The 24,565-nt window shown below is 36.7% G+C and overlaps 1 protein-coding gene across 1 annotated transcript in view; it reads right to left on the reverse strand.

Moving 5' to 3' along the window:
- Nucleotides 1-1,368: 1,368 nt before the first annotated feature.
- Nucleotides 1,369-24,565, reverse strand: part of RWDD1 (RWD domain containing 1) — a 39,397-nt gene continuing 16,200 nt past the window's right edge. Inside the window, exons 2-7 of the mRNA XM_037842815.1 lie at nt 21,820-21,885; nt 20,213-20,343; nt 5,416-5,559; nt 4,606-4,738; nt 4,051-4,113; nt 1,369-1,666 (exon numbers count right to left, since the gene is read on the reverse strand). Of these exons, the coding sequence (XP_037698743.1) occupies nt 1,545-1,666; nt 4,051-4,113; nt 4,606-4,738; nt 5,416-5,559; nt 20,213-20,343; nt 21,820-21,885 (659 nt within the window). The 3' untranslated portion in view covers nt 1,369-1,544. The remainder of the gene's footprint in view (nt 1,667-4,050; nt 4,114-4,605; nt 4,739-5,415; nt 5,560-20,212; nt 20,344-21,819; nt 21,886-24,565) is intronic.

Below are 24,565 nucleotides of genomic sequence, written 5' to 3' on the forward strand. Positions count from 1 at the left end.
CTTAGCACGTTGCTCATCATTGCTTTTTTTCACCTTAACTAAATGGCTTCTTCCAGTTTCTTATGCACCTGCTGATCAGCTTGAACAAGGATCTCTCCTTAGGAAAAGCAAAATCTCACATAACACATGCTTTGGGGCTTTTCCCTGCATGGAAACTGAACATTACTGGTATTCAATTTTACTGGTCTCAAATTAGACTAAAAAGAGGATTCCATGACAAGTATTAAATTTCCTAATCATATTTTATCTTAAATAACTTGCTTTTAATCACACAGACTAACTCCAAAAGTAAGTGTAGGATCGATATTGTTGTCTGTATGTGGTATATGTATTTTTGATTGGAGGCAGGTATTTGCCATAGCACAAGTGATTTCCTATTGGGGTTAAAATTCAATCCTATAAAACAGCAGTGACTGAGTAACTTACATGAAGCCTGGCTCTTCTACCTGTGGATACTTAGCCCTCAAGCCAGTCAGCCCAAATTATTAAGAAAATGGTCTTGTATGTGGGCATATTTGGAATTTCTGTGCATAGATGTATGCTATATATACACACAACATTTATAAAAGCCTAAGAAGGTTATCTCAGTGAATTGGAAACATGAAACAAACTTTTCTGCCTTGGCCCCTCCATTAGTCTGCCTAAATGCACAGATCAGCCACTGAACCACACTGGACCTGAAACAAACTCCAACTCTGAAGCTCTGAGAAGGTAGTGTTAGCTCAGCCTGGCTCAGTTCCAGGTAATCCTCCATAAGTGGGAATTGTGGCTTTTAGACAGGCAACCCACAGAATTCAGAGTCCCAACAGGTTAATTAGAAAGAGAAGGAAGAACATCAAAATTTATGATTCCAGCTTTTCACAACTATAGGACAAGTGATTCTTAATCAGGAGTGTGCATTAGAATCATCCATGGACTGGTGAGACTTCGCTGTTTTAAAATTCAGTTTGGGGCTCAGTGTTCATGAATGTAACTTGAGAATGGCCTAGGAGGACATATATTTTAAAAACAGATGATTCTGATTCAAATGCTACTATTCAAGTAAGACTACAATCCATTTCATTCTTGAAATGACTTATGGCTTTGTTAACTTAAATTTATCATGCCTGAAGGTTAGACTACAGAAGGTTTAACGTTCTAGTCATCTCATTCCTTTAATACTTTATATGACAGCCAACACTTACAACCAAAAGCAACTACTGTCTCCAGCACAGAAATTCCAGTTATTCCAATTCATTACATATCAACCCACACCTGTGCACAGCAGCAGCCTATCTTCAAGTCTTGACTTTATAGGCAGGATCTTTCTCCAATACTAAATGATTAGAAATATGTGACCTTCCATCCATCAACAAGAGTAACTGAACATTTTCCATTTCAAATTTTAAGGTCAGTTTATTAAGTTCAATGATGAAAGTTATCAGAAGAGTATTCTCCTGAAAATCATATTTTCTTAGAAAAAAAGGAAGGAAAATCAAAACCCTCTCAGCAGAGCCACAGATGCTGTGGCAGTCAAGCCTCTCTGCAGATGGGGACAGTTCACATCAGTCAGTCAAGTCACTCTCTGGGTCAGCAGGATTGTAGTCAGGATCATCCTCATCATCCTCCAGCTCCAAGTCATCCATTTCCTGGAACAAAGACTCATCTACCTCCACATTGTTTCCAGCTGCAAAAGTAAAAAACATTTCACTTTCAGTCTTGTACTCAGGAATAAAAGATATGACTCACTGCCAGTATCAAACAGAAACTCCTAAACATGCATGTGAAGTGCAAGTGACAAAATCCCAAATTTGATTTGCTACTGCAAATCACAGCAATAACAACCTATTTAGATCAGCAGAGACTCAGACATTTTAGAGCAGTTTCATGCTTCCAGTTCATGGTCTAAAGTCCAGTTGGAAAACCAGACTTCCTAGAATGAATTATTTGATGTGGCATGTTAACAAATTGAAGACCATGACAACATGCAGTCCTGGTTATAAAAAAATTGATTATCACTGACCCATCATCCTTGGGATCTCTACCAAGAGTTATCTCTTCCAGTAGTGTCAGACAGATGCATCACGAAAACTCAACTATACCTATTAACTGATAGATTGAAATTATATCTGTTCCTTCACTGATAGATTTAAGCTGATGTTGCCTTTCCAAGTTTCCAAATGTCTAAGCCCTACTAGAAAGCAATATTTGAGCTGTGCATTAAATATCTTCATTCTTGAGTTTGTCTGAATTAGATAAAGGTAAGGTATACAGCAATATTAAATTATCACAAATTGATACATCTTCCTTCTCTCTCAGACTCTAGCCACTGATATTAAATTCACTGAGAATATGAGGAGAATGAGTATTGTTTCATATCTATGTGCTGTCCAATAATAAAATACAATTAATTTGCTAGGTCTAGGCCAACGATTAACTGCTCCTCTCTGGGAGAGGTAGGGAAGGCTTCAAAGCAGATAATATCTGAATTATCATAAGAATAAATTGAAAACCACAAGTAAGAAAAGGGGCCAGTATGAAGTTATTCTAGGCAGAAGTATATGCAAAGGCAGAGAGGAAAGGTCAGACGTTGATTACTCCTAAGTGGAACACATATTTTTGAGGAAGAATGTCTCAAGATAACACAGTTGAGGACCAGGTAGAAGACTGTATAGGTTAGCCTCTCCTCTAAGTAGCAGGGAATCATTAAAAGTTTTTAAGAAAGGAAATAACAAGAATAAATAATGGGTTTTAGAAATACCACCTCAGAGGCAGTGACTACAGAGTAGGTAAGGGAAATAGAAGGAAAGAGAGACCGAAGTAGAGAGGAAATTAAGAGGCTACTGCAGAAGTCAAGGTGAAAAATCAGGAGAGGACAGAACTAAGAAGACATCTCAGAGACAGCATCAACAGGTAGCTTTTGGTAATTTATTGGTTATGAGATCATACTTGATCCATTAGCCAGGAACAGGAGTCAAGAATGAAGAAAGATAGTAAAACATTCTAAAGTACAAGGCAGAATGAGATGAAGTTTTTTTAACTAGAATTTTCTCAGCAAAATAAGAGGGAAGATGAGCTCCTGAAGTGACAAGGGGACATAATGACATCCTTGCTGTTTTAAGTTTTCATTTTTGTTTTCTTTCTTTGTTTCTGTTTGAGACTCTGATCTTGGAGCACCTACAGAGAATATAGTAAGATACAGATTTTTAAAAGTTCTGAGTATCAGTTAAGTCCCAGCTCGGGTTAGGCAGTATGACTTAGCAGACAGCCACATTAACATTGCTTCCTAACTTTCTCCAGCAGATAATCCAGGAACAAGGTTTGAATGCCAGGTACTAAAGAGACCGCAGCTGGCAAGAGGGACATAATAGAAGGTTAACAGAGTACAGATTTTAAGATCCTATTGGAGGTGTGAATGAGTATGGAGGCCAATTTAGGAAACATATGTAGGCCATAAGCTCCAAGGGAGCAGGGAATTTGTCTATCCTGTATTCAGCTGCTTCCTCAGTGGCTAGACATTGCTTGGCTTATAATAGGGATGCAATTAATATTTGTGGACGGATGGATAGATGGATGAGTGGGAGACCTGAAAGAGTTAACTGCTAGAAGGAAAAGGAGGAGAAGGAAAGACTAGATGTTCCAAAGACAGGAATAGTAGTAAGAAAGCTAAGATTTTTGGATAGAGAACACTCTAGGAGTTCCAGATCTGAGATTTTTAAAAATTCTATGACAGATCATGGAATACAGTTTCCATAGATTTGTGATACTAGAAATTCGAGGATAAATAGGTTACCTGAGTCACAGAGGCCCATTTACTAGTCGTTACAGGTTAGTGTGACCGTAATTTTCTATTTGTTGCTTGCTATTTTTGATATTTAAGCTATCAGAAAACTTAAAAAAAAAGTTATAAAATTTCTTTCATTTAAATATATAAATTGATCAAACATTTACAATATTTCATATTGGATTTTAGAAATTTATTCTTCAAAATATATTTTTTTAGCCTTAGATGGAAAAATCAAATGAAGTTATCACTCTGATTTTCAGGGTTTAAAATTAAAATTATCTTACCATCCTCCAAGAACTGGATATCAGATGTGTCAAGATTGTGATCTGTTTCAAATAGCTGCTTCCCTAAAATAAATAAATATATTTAATTCAAACAGCACAGTATTTCTCCATCTTCCCTATAACTGTTTAAAAAACATAAGAAAATCAGTCTGAAATCCTTGTGTTTTTCCTGCTAGTTTCAATAAATTTCTGAACTCATTCAGTAGCTGAGAAGCATATAAAATGTATTTGCATTAAAATGGAAGAAGTCTGCCTTAGAACCTTAGGAAAACAAATGGCTTTGACTCTACCACCTCTAAGGCTTGTGATCTTTTAGCCTGAAAGTCAGGTTACCTGTATCTCAGGATCTATCAGTTGCAACATTTATATCAAAGATAAGCCATAAAAATTATACATTTTGTGTGAAGAAATACCATCCTGTAGATATAATGCTTTCTATTTTTTCCCTAAATGCCTAAGTGTATTATTTTCTTATAGAAATCTGTCCAAGTGTTCCTCTTGCTATATAAGATGCGATACAGGAAGCTGGGGAGAATAGGCATGGAGGTGTCATACCACTTAATTTATTTTTTCCTGCTTGTTCTTCTTCTTTCATTTGTTTCTTTTTAATCTCTAGGAGTTCTGCATCAAACTTGGCCTTCCAACTTAAGAAATTCTCAATTGTAACAGGAGTGCCATGAAATAATTGCTTAGAAAATAAAAAAAGACAAAATCACCAGAAAAATGAGATAACAGTTCAAAAATAAAACCTAATTAATCTTATAGTCACATAAACACAGCCAGTTACAGGAGAAACACAGTAAATTAATGTCTCAGATTTCAAAATATTTCATCTGATTTCTGTCTACACTGGTTGCTCTCATTGGTTACTTCAACTTAGTTTAGAAAAGTCCATTTTTTATTCTTATTATAAAATAACATGGGTAATATGCAATATATCCCCACAGCTACTGTCTGTTAAAAAGAAAGTTATTTGCTGTCAGTATTAACATGTTTTAAACAAACATCAATTTGTAACACTGATAACATTATAGTTTATCTTTTTTTTTTTTTTTGTAACTTCATTTCAGAATTTGAGGTTTCCTTTACATTTAGTATTTATTTAAATCTCTTTAGTAGGGGCTTTATAATTCCAAACCATAAGTGAAAAATCTATATTTCTTGGTCTTACTTGCATGAGCCCTTCACTATCCTATGCCATCAACCAAATGAGGGACCTCTAAAATTTACCCAAATTTTCTTTTAGTTCAATTTTACTAAAATTGACTTTTATTTATTTTTGTGATTTCCAAAAAATGATTGAAATTTTTAAAAAAGGAAAAAGAAGTGAATTTAAATTAAAGAAAAAATTGCTTTTTATTATACCTTTTCAGCTTCTTCTGCTTCTTTTTCTTTCTGTTTCTTTTCTTCTTCTCTTCTAGTTTTCATTTGATCTACTATTTCATTTAATTTTTCTTGCACAGCTGACACTAAAGTAAAGATCATTACCATACCAAGATTTTCTTCTGCCTATGTGAGCAAAAAAAAAAAGACAGAGAAACACACTCCTCAAGAAAACAAAACTAACCAATTGAAAAGTGTTTAGGCATATCACCAAACTCCATACATTTAGTATAGTTATACCACATTGTTCAAACAGTTGGTTAAATGATCACTTAAGAATTGAACATAACAAAACCTTATAAAAAGTCCTATATGTATCTAAAACAGCTATTTCAGTAAATTTTGTTTAATAATGATAAATGTAGGTAAAATTCAGAAAAAAATTTCCTACAGTATTAAGTAATACTAGTTTTCTAGCATGTTTTCTGTATTTTAGTTCTTTTGAGTATTTTAAGAACAGTGAAAATGAGCTGGGCTTTGAGGCCAAAGTGATTTTATAACTTAACGCAACAATAAAGAATGTAAATGCTTTTATGACTCATCTTTACCTTTTCTTCTCTAAATCTGAAATGACAGTATCAAATGCAAAGCATCTCAAACTCATGAAAGGATTATAATTCTAAAATCAATTTGGAAGCTGGCAGAAATTGAAGGCAAAAGCAAGATAAGCAAGATATCTGATTTCTTCACAGAAATGGGACAGGATTCCAAGGAAGAAGCCAAAGAGATGACTTCAGAATATACTAGCTGAGTCTTGAACCTAGAGGCAGAGAACCATATAACTTTAACAAGGCACGTATTTCCAAGCATTTCTTTGACAGGGTTAGCCTTTGAGTGAGCGTTTTATTTTCTGAGCCCTCCATGAGCCCCAGGCTTCAAACTAGCTCCTGTCATCCACCTTACTGGGGTTTCTAAATCTATGACTAAATCTATGACTCTAAACAAACCTCTCATCTGAGTGCCAGATCCATATTAAAACTGCCTTCTGGACACTGTCACTTGATGCTCCATAAGCACCTCCACACTGAAGCCATCATCTTTTCCACAAAACCTATTACCGATTCTCCTTAGAGGATCCCACCACAATCCACCCAAAGAGATTTTTTAAAATGTAAAACTGATTTAGTCACTCTCTTACTTAAAATCCCTCAACAGTCTCCCAATCCAATCAGGAGCAAATCCATAAGGAATTAACCTCTTTGGGAATTAACTTCTTAAGTTCCATCACTTATCATCACCAACCTCAAACTCTAAATTCAAGTAATTTAGTATGACTGGAAGTTTCAGCAAGAAATAATGATCTCTTCCTCTCATCTCCATGCCTTTTATTAAACTTATTTCTTTACCCTGAAACTTTCACCTCCTTTACTGCCTGGCAAACTATTCCGTCCAACCCAGCTTCCTCTTGGAAGATTCTCTAGTGCCTCAAGTCTATGCCCATCCTTATAACCTTGTACTTCACCCAGCATGGCATTTTTCACACAGAATAATGATTTCAGTTTGCTAGCTCACATTCTTTGCCAGAGTATAAAATCTACAAGTCCAGGGGTATCTGTCATAGTCACTTAATACCTGCACATATTAAAAGTTCAATTAAAAATCACTTCTACTCAAAGTACTCTAAAATTGCAGATCTCTACTCAAAACATCCACTCCATTTAAATAGAAAATCATTCACATGGACAACAGACAATGCAGAAGTCATGTGAAAAGATTTCCACATTACTGGTAATTAAACAAATGCAAATTATAATTATATATAATTATAATTATTTTAATTATAATATCAAAAGAAAGTATCTACTGTTAGCAAACGTGGCAAACAGACAATCTCAATAACTATGGGTGAGATCATAAATTGGCACAACCATTTTGCAGGTCAATTTGGCAATGCGTACAAAATTCTTTAAGTATGCATCTCTTTAATTCAGCAATCCTACTTCTAGAAAACACTGATCTAGTATATTCATCAGTAATTCATTCTTTTCATTTATTCAACAAATATTGGACATGATGAGCCAGACACTAGAGATTCACAGAGACCTTGTTCTAAGAACTTACAAATACAGTGATGTTTGAGAATGTTAAAATAATCATTAAATAAACCAAAAATGAGGAACAATTGTAAGTTGTTTTAAAAAAGGATATGTGGAGGCGGGGCAAGATGGCAGACTGGTGAGCTGTAAGTTTTAGCTACTCCTCCAGGAAAGTAGGTAGAAAGCCAGGAACTGCGTGGACTGGACACCACAGAGCAATCTGTCTTTGGGCATACTTCATACAACACTCATGAAAACGTGGAACTGCTGAGATCAGCGAAATCTGTAAGTTTTTGCGGCCAGGGGACCCAGGCCCCTCCCTGCCAGGCTCAGTCCCGTGGGAGGAGGGGCTGTCAGCTCCGGGAAGGAGAAGGGAGAACTGCAGTGGCTGCTCTTATCGGAAACTCATTCTACTGATTCAAACTCCAACCATAGATAGACTGAGACCAGACACCAGAGACTCTGAGAGCAGCCAGCCCAGCAGAGAGGAGACAGGCATAGAAAAAAAACAACACGAAAAACTCCAAAATAAAAGCAGAGGATTTTTGGAGTTCTGGTGAACACAGAAAGGGGAAGGGCGAAGCTCAGGCCTTGAGGCGCATATGCAAATCCCGAAGAAAAGCTGATCTCTCTGCCCTGTGGACCTTTCCTTAATGGCTCTGGTTGCTTTGTCTATTAGCATTTCAATAACCCATTAGATCTCTGAGGAGGGCCCTTTTTTTTTTTTTTTTAAATCCTTTTTTCTTTTTCTAAAACAATTACTCTAAGAAGCCCAATACAGAAAGCTTCAAAGAATTGCAATTTGGGCACTTCAAGTCAAGAGCAGAACTAAGAGAGCTCTGAGACAAAAGGCAATAATCCAGTGGCTGAGAAAATTCACTAAACAACACAACTTCCCAAGAAAAGTGGGGTGTCCGCTCACAGCCACCATCCTGGTGGACAGGAAACACTCCTGCCCATCGCCAGCCCCATAGCCCAGAGCTGCCCCAGACAACCCAGTGTGACGGAAGTGCTTCAAGTAACAGGCACACACCACAAAACTGGGCGTGGACATTAGCCTTCCCTGCAACCTCAGCTGAATGTCCCAGAGCTGGGAAGGTGGAGCAGTGTGAATTAACAAAGCCCCATTCAGCCATCATTTGAGCAGACTGGGAGCCTCCCTACACAGCCCAGCAGCCCAGAACTGCCCTGGGGGGACGGCACTCACCTGTGACATAGCACAGTCATCCCTCAACAGAGGACCCGGGGTGCACAGCCTGGAAGAGGGGCCCACTTGCAAGTCTCAGGAGCCATACGCCAATACCAAAGACTTGTGGGTCAGTGGCAGAGACAAACTGTGGCAGGACTGAACTGAAGGATTAGACTATTGCAGCAGCTTTAAAACTCTAGGATCATCAGGGAGATTTGATTGTTAGGGCCACCCCCCCTCCCCGACTGCCCAGAAACACGCCCCACATACAGGGCAGACAACACCAACTACACACGCAAGCTTGGTACACCAATTGGGCCCCACAAGACTCACTCCCCCACTCACCAAAAAGGCTAAGCAGGGGAGAACTGGCTTGTGGAGAACAGGTGGCTCGTGGACGCCACCTGCTGGTTAGTTAGAGAAAGTGTACTCCACGAAGCTGTAGATCTGATAAATTAGAGATAAGGACTTCAATAGGTCTACAAACCCTAAAAGAACCCTATCAAGTTCAGCAAATGCCACGAGGCCAAAAACAACAGAAAATTATAAAGCATATGAAAAAACCAGACGATATGGATAACCCAAACCCAAGCACCCAAATCAAAAGACCAAAAGAGACACAGCACCTAGAGGAGCTACTCAAAGAACTAAAGATGAACAATGAGACCATAGTACGGGATATGAAGGAAATCAAGAAGACCCTAGAAGAGCATAAAGAAGACATTGCAAGACTAAATAAAAAAATGGATGATCTTATGGAAATTAAAGAAACTGTTGACCAAATTAAAAATATTCTGGACACTCATAGTACAAGACTAGAGGAAGTTGAACAACGAATCAGTGACCTGGAAGATGACAGAATGGAAAATGAAAGCATAAAAGAAAGAATGGGGAAAAAAATTGAAAAAATCGAAATGGACCTCAGGGATATGACAGATAATATGAAACATCCGAATATAAGACTCATTGGTGTCCCAGAAGGGGAAGAAAAGGGTAAAGGTCTAGGAAGAGTATTCAAAGAAATTGTTGGGGAAAACTTCCCAAATCTTCTAAACAACATAAATACACAAATCATAAATGCTCAGCGAACTCCAAATAGAATAAATCCAAAAAAACCCACTCCGAGACATATACTGATCACACTGTCAAACATAGAAGAGAAGGAGAAAGTTCTGAAAGCAGCAAGAGAAAAGCAATTCACCACATACAAAGGAAACAGCATAAGACTAAGTAGTGACTACTCAGCAGCCACCATGGAGGCAAGAAGGCAGTGGCACGATATATTTAAAATTCTGAGTGAGAGGAATTTCCAGCCAAGAATACTTTATCCAGCAAAGCTCTCCTTCAAATTTGAGGGAGAGCTTAAATTTTTCACAGACAAACAAATGCTGAGAGAATTTGCTAACAAGAGACCTGCCCTACTGGAGATACTAAAGGGAGCCCTACAGACAGAGAAACAAAGACAGGACAGAGAGACTTGGAGAAAGGTTCAGTACTAAAGAGATTCGGTATGGGTACAATAAAGGATATTAATAGACAGAGGGAAAAACATGGCAAACATAAACCAAAGGATAAGATGGCCGATTCAAGAAATGCCTTCACGGTTTTAACGTTGAATGTAAATGGATTAAACTCCCCAATTAAAAGATATAGATTCACAGAATGGATCAAAAAAAATGAACCATCAATATGTTGCATACAAGAGACTCATCTTAGACACAGGGACACAAAGAAACTGAAAGTGAAAGGATGGAAAAAAATATTTCATGCAAGCTACAGCCAAAAGAAAGCAGGTGTAGCAATATTAATCTCAGATAAAATAGACTTCAAATGCAGGGATGTTTTGAGAGACAAAGAAGGCCACTACATACTAATAAAAGGGGCAATGCAGCAAGAAGAAATAACAATCGTAAATGTCTATGCACCCAATCAAGGTGCCACAAAATACATGAGAGAAACACTGGCAAAACTAAAGGAAGCAATTGATGTTTCCACAATAATTGTGGGAGACTTCAACACATCACTCTCTCCTATAGATAGATCAACCAGACAGAAGACCAATAAGGAAATTGAAAACCTAAACAATCTGATAAATGAATTAGATTTAACAGACATCTACAGGACATTACATCCCAAATCACCAGGATACACATACTTTTCTAGTGCTCACGGAACTTTCTCCAGAATAGATCATATGCTGGGACATAAAACAAGCCTCAATAAATTTAAAAAGATTGAAATTATTCAAAGCACATTCTCTGACCACAATGGAATACAATTAGAAGTCAATAACCATCAGAGACTTAGAAAATTCACAAATACCTGGAGGTTAAACAACACACTCCTAAACAATCAGTGGGTTAAAGAAGAAATAGCAAGAGAAATTGCTAAATATATAGAGACGAATGAAAATGAGAACACAACATACCAAAACCTATGGGATGCAGCAAAAGCAGTGCTAAGGGGGAAATTTATAGCACTAAACGCATATATTAAAAAGGAAGAAAGAGCCAAAATCAAAGAACTAATGGATCAACTGAAGAAGCTAGAAAATGAACAGCAAACCAATCCTAAACCAAGTACAAGAAAAGAAATAACAAGGATTAAAGCAGAAATAAATGACATAGAGAACAAGAAAACAATAGAGAGGATAAATATCACCAAAAGTTGGTTCTTTGAGAAGATCAACAAGATTGACAAGCCCCTAGCTAGACTGACAAAATCAAAAAGAGAGAAGACCCATAGAAACAAAATAATGAATGAAAAAGGTTACATAACTGCAGATCCTGAAGAAATTAAAAAAATTATAAGAGGATATTATGAACAACTGTATGGCAACAAACTGGATAATGTAGAAGAAATGGACAATTTCCTGGAAACATATGAACAACCTAGACTGACCAGAGAAGAAATAGAAGACCTCAACCAACCCATCACAAGCAAAGAGATCCAATCAGTCATCAAAAATCTTCCCACAAATAAATGCCCAGGGCCAGATGGCTTCACAGGGGAATTCTACCAAACTTTCCAGAAAGAACTGACACCAATCTTACTCAAACTCTTTCAAAACATTGAAAAAAATGGAACACTACCTAACTCATTTTATGAAGCTAACATCAATCTAATACCAAAAGCAGGCAAAGATGCTACAAAAAAGGAAAACTACCGGCCAATCTCCCTAATGAATATAGATGCAAAAATCCTCAACAAAATACTTGCAAATCGAATCCAAAGACACATTAAAAAAATCATACACCATGACCAAGTGGGGTTCATTCCAGGCATGCAAGGATGGTTCAACATAAGAAAAACAATCAATGTATTACAACACATTAAAAACTCGAAAAGGAAAAATCAATTGATCATCTCAATAGATGCTGAAAAAGCATTTGACAAAATCCAACATCCCTTTTTGATAAAAACACTTCAAAAGGTAGGAATTGAAGGAAACTTCCTCAACATGATAAAGAGCATATATGAAAAACCCACAGCCAGCATAGTACTCAATGGTGAGAGACTGAAAGCCTTCCCTCTAAGATCAGGAACAAGACAAGGATGCCCGCTGTCACCACTGTTATTCAACATTGTGCTGGAAGTGCTAGCCAGGGCAATCCGGCAAGACAAAGAAATAAAAGGCATCCAAATTGGAAAAGAAGAAGTAAAACTGTCATTGTTTGCAGATGATATGATCTTATATCTAGAAAACCCTGAGAAATCAACGATACACCTACTAGAGCTAATAAACAAATTTAGCAAAGTAGCGGGATACAAGATTAATGCACATAAGTCAGTAAAGTTTCTATATGCTAGAAATGAACAAACGGAAGTGACACTCAAGAAAAAGATACCATTTTCAATAGCAACTAAAAAAATCAAGTACCTAGGAATAAACTTAACCAAAGATGTAAAAGACCTATACAAAGAAAACTACATAACTCTACTAAAAGAAATATAAGGGGACCTTAAAAGATGGAAAAATATTCCATGTTCATGGATAGGAAGGCTAAATGTCATTAAGATGTCAATTCTACCCAAACTCATCTACAGATTCAATGCAATCCCAATCAAAATTCCAACAACCTACTTTGCAGACTTGGAAAAGCTAGTTATCAAATTTATTTGGAAAGGGAAGATGCCTCGAATTGCTAAAGACACTTTAAAAAAGAAAAACGAAGTGGGAGGACTTACACTCCCTGACTTTGAAGCTTATTATAAAGCCACAGTTGCCAAAACAGCATGGTACTGGCACAAAGATAGACATATAGATCAATGGAATCGAATTGAGAATTCAGAGATAGACCCTCAGATCTATGGCCGACTGATCTTTGATAAGGCCCCCAAAGTCACCGAACTGAGCCATAATGGTCTTTTCAACAAATGGGGCTGGGAGAGTTGGATATCCATATCCAAAAGAATGAAAGAGGACCCCTACCTCACCCCCTACACAAAAATTAACTCAAAATGGACCAAAGATCTCAATATAAAAGAAAGTACCATAAAACTCCTAGAAGATAATGTAGGAAAACATCTTCAAGACCTTGTATTAGGAGGCCACTTCCTAGACTTTACACCCAAAGCACAAGCAACAAAAGAGAAAATAGATAAATGGGAACTCCTCAAGCTTAGAAGTTTCTGCACCTCAAAGGAATTTCTCAAAAAGGTAAAGAGGCAGCCAACTCAATGGGAAAAAATTTTTGGAAACCATGTATCTGACAAAAGACTGATATCTTGCATATACAAAGAAATCCTACAACTCAATGACATTAGTACAGGCAGCCCAATTATAAAATGGGCAAAAGATATGAAAAGACAGTTCTCTGAAGAGGAAATACAAATGGCCAAGAAACACATGAAAAAATGTTCAGCTTCACTAGCTATTAGAGAGATGCAAATTAAGACCACAATGAGATACCATCTAACACCGGTTAGAATGGCTGCCATTAAACAAACAGGAAACTACAAATGCTGGAGGGGATGTGGAGAAATTGGAACTCTTATTCATTGTTGGTGGGACTGTATAATGGTTCAGCCACTCTGGAAGTCAGTCTGGCAGTTCCTTAGAAAACTAGAGATAGAGCTATCATTCGATCCAGCGATTGCACTTCTCGGTATATACCCGGAAGATCGGAAAGCAGTGACACGAACAGATATCTGCATGCCAATGTTCATAGCAGCATTATTCACAATTGCCAAGAGATGGAAACAACCCAAATGTCCTTCAACAGATGAGTGGATAAAGAAAATGTGGTATATACACACGATGGAATACTACGCGGCAGTAAGAAGGAACGATCTGGTGAAACATATGACAACATGGATGAACCTTGAAGACATAATGCTGAGCGAAATAAGCCAGGCACAAAAAGAGAAATATTATATGCTACCACTAATGTGAACTTTGAAAAATGTAAAACAAATGGTTTATAATGTAGAATGTAGGGGAACTAGCAGTAGAGAGCAATTAAGGAAGGGGGAACAATAATCCAAGAAGAACAGATAAGCTATTTAACGTTCTGGGGATGCCCAGAAATGACTATGGTCTGTTAATTTCTGATGGATGTAGTAGGAACAAGTTCACAGAATGTTGCTATATTATGTAACTTTCTTGGGGTAAAGTAGGAACATGTTGGAAGTTAAGCAGTTATCTTAGGTTAGTTGTCTTTTTCTTACTCCCTTGTTATGGTCTCTTTGAAATGTTCTTTTATTGTATGTTTGTTTTCTTTTTAACTTTTTTTTTCATACAGTTGATTTAAAAAAGAAGGGAAAGTTAAGAAAAAAAAAAGAAAAAAGACAAACAAGGAAAAAAAAAGAAAAGATGTAGTGCCCCCTTGAGGAGCCTGTGGAGAATGCAGGGGTATTCGCCTACCCCACCTCCATGGTTGCTAACATGACCACAGACATAGGGGACTGGTGGTTTGATGGGTTGAGCCCTCTACCATAAGTTTTACCCTTGGGAAGACGGTTGCTGCAAAGGAGAGGCTAGGCCTCCCTATATTTGTGCCTAAGAGTCTCCTCCTGAGTGCCTCTTTGTTGCTCAGATGTGGCCCTCTCTCTCTGGCTAAGCCAACTTGAAAGGTGAAATCACTGCCCTCCCCCCTACGTGGGACCAGACACCCGGGGGAGTGAATCTCCCTGGTAACGTGGAATATGACTCCTGGAGAGGAATGTAGACCCGGCATCGTGGGATGGAGAACATCTTCTTGACCAAAAGGGGGATGTGAAAGGAAATGAAATAAGCTTCAGTGGCAGAGAGATTCCAAAACGAGCCGAGAGATCACTCTGGTGGGCACTCTTACGCACACTTTAGACAACCTTTTTTAGGTTCTAAAGAATTGGGGTAGCTGGTGGTGGATACCTGAAACTATTAAACTACAACCCAGAACCCATGAATCTCGAAGACAGTTGTATAAAAATGTAGCTTATGAGGGGTGACAATGGGATTGGGAATGCCATAAGGACCAAACTCCACTTTGTCTAGTTTATGGATGGATGTGTAGAAAAGTAGGGGAAGGAAACAAACAGACAAAGGTACCCAGTGTTCTTTTTTACTTCAATTGCTCTTTTTCACTCTAATTATTATTCTTGTTATTTTTGTGTGTGTGCTAATGAAGGTGTCAGGGATTGATTTAGGTGATGAATGTACAACTATGTAATGGTAGTGTAAACAATCGAAAGTACAATTTGTTTTGTATGACTGTGTGGTATGTGAATATATCTTGATAAAATGATGATAAAAAAAAAAAAAAAAGGATATGCACATTTCCATTATTTTTTGAAATGTAAAAATGCCTAAAATACATTGTTCTGTGAAAAAAGAAAAACACTATGTATAGAATGATCTAATTTGGGGCAGGAGAGGAAACCATGTATAAATGCATAAGAAAAAAAGTTTGGAACAATATCATACCAAAATGTTAATACACAGTTATATCTGGTTGATGGAATTAAGAGTAATTTCATTTTTTCTTGATGACTTTTCCATATTTTCTTAGTTTTTTGCAATATGATTTTGTAGGTTTTATACTTGAAAATTAACTATTTCTGGAGAAAAAGTACAAATATTTCCTCAATACATCTGATCTCAGGTAGGTGTTGGAAAATAAACAAACCACATTTTTGAAAGGAGGGAGTTTAGGTATAAATAAAATGTTAAACACATGGAAAAATTCGATCAGATTGAATAATTGACATTAACGTGTAACTGACTTAATATAGCATGATCCTCCCAGATACTCTGCGATGTTTTAAAATAAAGCATGTTAGGCCAAATGATGTTAGAATTAGTATCATTTCATTATAGTAACAGAGTGAACAGGGCCCAGGATCAGCTTAAATTCCTGTCTGATATATCTCCTTTCACTCCTCATTCTCTAATATTAAACTCCAGATATTTTTATAATACCAGCAGAGGACCAGTAGTACCTGGAATATAAAAGTCACTTCTAAGGTGAAGAGATGTTCACTATTAATTCTTCTTAGAGCAATAAATAAACCAGGGTTTCTGACTTTAACACAGTGGAGGAATGCTTTTACTTGCTCTCCTACTCTCAAAGTCTCCCAAAGCACAAAGAGAACAATAAATAGAAATACAAACTTTATCTTCAAAGAAACTAGGAAATATCTTTAAACACTGACCCACCATACTGGAAAAGAAAAAGCACAGGAAGGAATGGTAAGTCACAGAGAAAAGAAGTCAAATGTAGGTGCCTACAAAGAGAGATACCAACGGGAAACAAGATTGGTTTTTCCATGTGGAAGCCAAGGACACTTCCACATTAGAGAAAGTAGTGGGCAAAAAAGACAAAAGGTAGTCAATAAAACTGATGAATTGTTTGAAATAAAAGGAGCAATCAGATCCCCTCCCCTACATACATCCCCAGAAATAGGAGATACTTGTCTTGATCTACCTTACTAAGGATGATGGAAGGACATGGTACCACATTAAAAACTTGGGGGTTAAGAGAAATTCTGCTTTCTAAATAGTTATACTTCGAGTTCCCTTCCCCAGTTTAATCTCAGAACGCTGGCAGTCAGGCTTAAACTCACAGGCAGAATGGACGCCTATTCTCAGGACAAACTACACCATCCTGGAGAAAGGACTGACATTTACGGGTGCCCTTAAGAAAAAGCCAGCTGGCCACCTGATAGTCCACAATGAACCAAAGACAAGTCCCTCCCAAACACCTTTAAATATAAATGATTTTTTTTTTAACTGAATTAAAAAAGAATTAAAATATATATATATATATATATATATATATATATATATATAAATGAATAGCCAAGTCATCAGCTACCTGAATAAACTGCTCCACAAGATAAACCTCCCAAATAAGAGGGGGAAAAAAAAAAAGAATTTTGAAGAAAGACAGCCAATAGAAAAGCAAAAGAAAACTTTAAAGATATTAACAAATACCCTCAAAAATGTTTTATTCATAAATAAGAAGAGGCAAAACAAAACAAAACAAAACAAAAAACAAGAAAGAAGCCTAAAAAACTAAAAACATAAAAGAAATGAAATACTCACTAAAAGTGCCAGAGGACAAAGTCAAGGAAAGCTCCCCCAAATTGAGAGAAAGAAAATAGAGGGAAAGAAATTATCAAAGAAAAAACAAGAAAATTTCCCAGAAATGAAATACATGAATTATATTCAATGTGAACAAAAGAGTGCAGTGAACAAAAGAGATCCACACCAAGGCACTGAGAAATTTCAGTATATTAGGGCAGAAGAAAAAATCCTCAAAGCTTGCAGAAAGAAAGAAAAAAAAAAAGAGATCACACAATGGATTGAAAATCAGAACAGAGTAGACATCTCAACAGCAACTCTGGAAGCTAGGGCAATGCCTCCAAAACATGGAGGAAATGTGATTTCCAACCAAGAATTCTATACCCAGTCAGTTTTTTGAGACATACAAATGCTTCCGAAATTTTTTCTCCTATACATCTTTTTTAAGGGAGCTACTAGAGAATGTTCCACCAAAAAGGGAGTAAACAAAGAAGGATAACATGGGGTCCAGGAACAGGATAGCTAAGAGAAGAGAGGTAAAAGGAATTGGCAGGCTGAAGGTAAAAAGGCCAAAAACTGCATAGCAACTGAATAACAATCAAGACAGCTTAGAGCAAGAAGAAGGAAGGCTGTTGGAGGGGTAGACCCATGAAAAAAAGAGAAATAACTGGTTGTCAGACAGGTTTGGCTCTTTAATAACTTAAGAGGCTACTGAAGTATATGAGAACATTGAGTCACAGGTTCAAATGAAAAAAAAAAATGAGGTGATTACTGAACCCTAGGGAAAAAACAAACAAAAAAATCAAGAAAGGAAATGCAGTCATAGCAAACTAATTGACTCAGCAGGAGACACTTTGCTTACAGATTAATAATTATAAAAACAGTCAAAAGAGATTTAACCAAAAACTGTGCTATCACTGTTAATAGGTGAATGGGAAGAGAAGGGGTAGGGTTATATTAGAGTACTAAAATTACTTTATTCTTCCCTAATAGGTAATGACTAAACTTGATTAATCAAGAAACAGTAGAATAACATATTATTTAAAAACATAAAAGTAAATACCAGAAGAAATGGACCTGGGCACCAAGACGAATGGAGTCAGGGGAAAGGTGTGTACATGAAGATGACAGTTTTAGCTATAATTCTTTCAGCACTCTGTGCCATTTAAAAGCCGTGTGCCTATAATGCTTGGATAATAACAAACTAAACTAAATCTACTTAGGCTTAAAAAATACCACAATTTAAAACTTGCAGCATTATCATGACAAAACATATAAAAGGATTATAAATTGCAAATTTTCACTGAGGCACTGAAATATAACTATATGACATTCCAGAGTGAAGTTCCAGTCCATAAATTTTCAAAGAAAATATTCCCAAACCAGTTACACAACCCTAAAAATCCCTGTATCTTCAACAAGGATGAAAAAGGGCCAAGATTTGCAGACTGAGAAACGATTTGTAAGAAAGATGCATCTAGAGAGCTGCTACTGTGCTGTGAGTTTCACCCTCCCTCTATCTGAGGCAGGTGGGTTCAGGTCCCTTCTTTTCAAGTCAAGGACCACCCAGAGCTTGACTGACTCATATCTGTGACAATAGCCTATGGTGAAAGACAGACTGGCTGGCTGGTTTGGCAACAGAGCAAGAAGTGCTGGTAAGAAGCTAGTGTGTGTGTGTCCGTGTGTGTCCGTGTGTGTGTGTGTGTGTGTGTGTGTGTGTATTTGTGTGTGGATGGAAGAGGAGGGAAGCGGGATGAGGAGGGATGGCTGCTCTGGAAAATCCTTGAGAGCACTTGACCAGAGCGAGAGTTGAGCTTTAAATATCTGCCAAGCCCAGAGTGTGAGTAACCCATTCAAATACAGAGCTAATCAAGTAAGAACTTTCCTATACCCATTTCTCCCACACACAATCCTCCCTAAACTTGAAGGGGTCAGAAACTATGGCTGCTGTTTGTTAACTGAGGAAGGAGGAGAGATAGGATTGGAAAAGAGGGAAAAAATCAATAACTTGTCCTCTTTCCAGACTGGAAGCAACCTGCACAGGTCAGAGAGATGGGAGTTCTAAATTTTTTAAAAGTCAGAATTTTTAACTATACATGGGACCAGACATTCTAAGAACCAAATCATGTTTACAACTTAAAAGTACCTGTCAGATGTTTTATAACCTAAAAGTTAGCAGAAAAGCCATGGAGCTGACTGCATTTCTACCAGAAGCAAGGGGACAACTTCTCTGTGCTGGTTTAGATATATTATGTCCCCCAAAACGCCATGTTCTTTGATGCAGTCTTGTGGGGGTAGACATATCAGTGTTGATTAGGCTGGAATCCTTTGATTGAATGTTTCCATGGAGATGTGACTCAGTCAAATGTGGGCGAGACCTTTGATTGGATAATTTCCATGGGGATGTTACCCCACCCCATTCAGGGTGGGTCTTAATTAAATCACTGGAGCCATATAAAATAGCTGGCAAACAGAAGGAACTCAGTGTAGCTACAGCCAAGAGAGACATTTTGGAGATGGCCATTGAAAGCAGACTTTTGCTGACAGTTTGCCCCAGAGAAGCAAAGACAGGACAAAACACCCCAAGAGCAACATTGTGAAGAACACACAGGAGCTGAGAGAGGAGCTGGAATACAACCCAGGATCAGGAGATGCCAGCCATGTGCCTTCCCAGCTAAAAGAGGTTTTCCAGATGCCATTAGCCTTCCTTTGGTGAAGGTATGCTTGTGTTGATGCCTTAATTTGGACATTTTCATGACTTTCAGCCTGTAAATTTGTAACCAAATAAACCCCCTTTATATAAGTCAATCCATTTCTGGTATTTTGCATAATGGCAGCATTAGCAAAACGGAACATTCTCTTTTTCAAATTTTAAAGAGACAGTGGGGGATAAAAAATTAAGATGCTTTCTGATAATATATCACAGTTGTTCCAAGTTATCAGTTGCAGATATATGATGGCATTTTTGATTATAGAAATTAATGGATAACATTAATATAAGGTCAATAAAATAATGCCACCAGAAAACATAAAATGTCATTTCCTTACCTGTAATGCTAATAATCTTAAAACATCAGAGACATCATTATCTTCTAGATTTTCCTGGGAGAATATTTCATAAAGGGGAGCTTCATCTGGGTATTTTTCACTATATGTAAACTTGAGCGTAGTCTGGACAGCTAAGACACAAGAGTTTGAAGGGCATAACTTAAAATGTCAAGTATAGAGAAGTCAACATTTTTGCTGAATCAGTCCTTAATTCACAATGTGTCATTTAAAAACAGCACACTAGATTTTAATATTCTACTTTTAGAATTGCATGACTATGTCCTCTGCCCCATTTCTACTGGTGGGTTTTGTAAAAAAAAAAAAACAGTACAATCTAGGAATTTGCTAAAGAAATAATTTTAAAATTGCTTCTCAAATTAGGGTTGATGGACTATAGAGATATTATTAGAAATATAGGAGCTTTCTCCAGCAATTTCTAAATTTTGTTTTTCATTTCAATGAAATCTTAAAGAAAATCATATCCTGGATTATTATATAAATGAGAACTGTCACACCATTTCAGCACCCCTAACAGCATGAGATGAAGCCTAAACCATGTCACAGGCTTCTTTACAAAGAGAAATTTTAAGCATTTTGAAGAACGGTCTGTCCAATGTTTATTTTGTGCTTTAATGCATTATAGAAAAAAAATTTCAGGTAAATTCCTACAAGAGTTTATTGGCTATCAATATTTACTAGAAGGTAAATAGGTATATTCAGTACCCTTTTAATTCAGATTTCAATAATATCTCAATGCTAACCTCATTTTCAATTGCACCAGACAGATTTAAGATTTAGACTTATCTAGTGATACAATTAAAATTGGTTGCTGCTAACTACTCATGACAATTCTGATTGGATAGCCTAAAAGAGGAAAACATTCTTGAGGCTGTCAATGCCAAACTTTAAAATGTTTTTATCAAATTTTAGTATTATTAATGAACTACAAAAACAGAAGTAGATTGAAGGCAGAACTCAATCTAAGATACCCCAACAATATCTGTCATAGATAAATTAATTTAATTTTAATGTTTTGGTTTTGTAGCTCCTTTATTTCAATTTGTACATTTATTTTCATTCTATAGTTACACAGTGGCTCTTTTATCTGGTTTTATGTTCATATATATTTAAATAAAATTAGCTGAATATCCATCCTAAAGAAAAATGTGCAGATAGGTGTTTATGCAGTACCATATATGTAACAGCAAATGTCCTATAAACAATCTATTCAAAGAGAAAAATAACTATGCAAAAAAAATAATAATAATCATTACTCAATGAACTACCATGGCACCACCAAAACATATTTGCATGGAACATTTTAGATAAAAATCTCCTACCCTTTGTTCATCTGCTATATTGTTAACATTTCTGTTTTTTTAAAATAAGATTTTATGCCAGAATATAATTTGTTGACTTCCTCTCAATTTCCCTAGGAGTCATGTTTATACACTAAATACTGACTGGAAACACAAACATTAATTACTAGATTCTTAACAGAACCTTAGCACCTCCACACATGAAATGCCCGGTAAGATGGCTGTAGAATGAGTGAAATTCCTGAGAAAGGAGCTTATAAACAGTAAGCATTTTTGATTAGCACTTACTTTCATCATTTTCTCCAGCCTCAGATGTCACAGTAATGGTGAAGCTGGGTGGATTTTCTGATAATACTGTAAGAAAATATACATAAAGTTTAAGTTATTAATGTATTTCTTAAGGCAGATGCCTTTCCTTTTTAGCAAAATATCACCACATAATCTGGGAAACTGGTTCCTAGCCTGTATTTCCATTTCCACAAATACAGACTGAACAGAACATTCACATGTTACTACAATACCCAATGACTTTGTGGGTTGTTCTTAATCTGGAAAGAAATTCCTATAGTAGATACCCTCTTGGGAGTTTTATCAAATCAATTACAGTAATAATTTACCTTTTTTTCCAATATCTCCACCTATGTATGAAAAATTACATTCTAAAAAAATCCCAAATGGAATAGGAAAAAAAAATGTTTGGTGTTCCTAACCAGAACTTACCTATTGATAAAGATTCACTATTATCATAATTTTTATACTTACACCATGGAATCTCCACGATAAACAAGCAGTAAATATCTATTTTGTTACAGTTTGCATCTTCTTGCTATCTCTCTCCTACATTGTCTCTGGAACCAAACTTTATTCTTTCACAAATACTTACTGAATCTCTACTATCTTTAATGGAACTACAAAATGAATTGGCTACAAATTTGAACATCAAATTGCTTACAATTTATTAGGCAAGACAAAACATGTAAGTCAACATTCATATAAATAAGAAAGGTTTGTATATCATTTTACAGCCTGATGTCTGTCTAATTATATATGTATCTGTTTATTATCTATTCCCACTGTAAAAACTCCATGAGGGCTCCCAGACCAGTAGTGCCTGCCAGGACCTAGAAACTCCACCAATAGTGGCTCAATGAAAGAATAACTAAATTAATGGACTAAAGGAGATGAACACTAACAAAAGAAATTGCATTCAGGTTCATTAGAAGAGCGAACAAGGAAATTTCAAGGCAATGGGATTGCTGGTAGGCTAGTGAGAAAAATCTACACCCCACCTCATGCATGCCTGGGAAGCACTGGCACCTGTCAAGGTTGGCAGCCACTCAGCAGACTCTTTCTGAAATGAAAGAGTAGGGGATCTCCAAAGAAGTCACAGTGATTATTCAGCTTTGACTACTCAGGAACTTTCAGAAGCCTTTCTAAATATTCATTATTAATAAAATTTTCTAGGCAGATGCCTTATTTTAATTGAAGTTTAAAAATACTTGAAGGAAGAATGCACACCTATAATTACAAGAAAGGTGTTTTTCAGGAAGATAAAAGAAGCCTTATTCATCAGACTCATATTTTCATAGGCCTCATCAGGTAGTCCAGCCCATACTGAAAAAGCCTAAACCTTTAATAATAAGATTGGCTTTACCTATTTTTTAAACAAATGCATGTAAAATGTATTTGTTGTATTTCATTCTTATTTCTTTTCAGGACCAGTGTTAGCATCTGCATGCCATGAAATATAAACACTTTACAGAAATAAGGGTTTGATCCAATGACATTCCAACTTACGGTCATTTTCTAGGAAATGTAAACACTTTACAGAAATAAAGATTCGATCCAATGACTTTCCAACTTGTGGTCATTTTCTAGGACTGCATTAGGCTTACCTACACCTGATAACAAAAACTAACATTTATTGAGTATTGCTTTGTGCCTATGACTGTGCTATATATTTACATGAAGATTCTTTAAGCCTTATACCAAGATCATGATCTGATACTACTGCTGTATTTTAGCAAACTTAAGACACCATTAAGTATGAGAGATATACCCTACTTTTTGTACCACTAAGAAAGAAAAAAAAAAAAAGCTGCCCATTGAACTATGATATGCAACTGACTATAAGATAAATTCATGTCAAAGATGTTAAAATGCAAAAAAAAAAAAAAGTCTTAGAATTAGTGAAATATAGTATCATGCCAACTTCATAGATGTGGAAACCGGGACACGGAGCTTTTAAATAATTTGTCCAAGGTAATACAGCAAGTAAGTGGCAGAACTAAATAAACTACACAGGGCTTCAGTTAAAAAAAAACACAGCTGAAAAATTGCAGGGAGGTCATGTGAGCTAGGCTGTGAACTATAAGTCACTTACTGGCAAGGAGAGACAGAAAGGGAATGTAAGTGAGAGTACTGCATCAGCAAGGGCATAATGGTGGGAAAGCTAAGGACTGTGTAGGGAATAACAAATTACTCAGTTTGGTGGACCTAGGTATTGAAAATACAGTTGCAAGTTTGTGGACAGTGATCAGTGACAGATTTTAAGCAGCAGTAATATGGTCAGAAAGATAAATCTTGTAGTGATGCATGAAATGGAAAGAGAGAAAACAAGAGTAGAGGCAGGATGCACAGTACACAGCTATTGCAACTGTCTAAGCAAAAGATAATGAGGTTCTGAACTAGGCTGGCAGCTATCAGAAAGGTAAGGAATAGGAAGAATCTAAAAAGATGACATTTTGAATCTGCAGGCAGAGGATGGTGGCACCACCAGCAAAAAAGGAGTACAGGAGAAAAACAAATGTGGTAACTTTGAAGGACACAGGGGGCTCTGGAGATGTAGAGCAGGCAATCAAAAATGGTCAGATGTAGCTAAGGAGAGTCGGGCTAGAATTAATTAAATTAGCTAAAGTCATTAGACCAAACAAGATGACAGGGGAAAATGCAGAGAAATAAGGGGGCCAAGGGCTAACACTGGCATTGTAAGGAATACCTAAATTTGGGCAACTAAGTGAGGAGGAAAAGTGGC

The sequence above is a fragment of the Choloepus didactylus genome, chromosome 7 (assembly GCF_015220235.1).
Source record: "Choloepus didactylus isolate mChoDid1 chromosome 7, mChoDid1.pri, whole genome shotgun sequence".
NCBI lineage: Eukaryota > Metazoa > Chordata > Mammalia > Pilosa > Megalonychidae > Choloepus > Choloepus didactylus.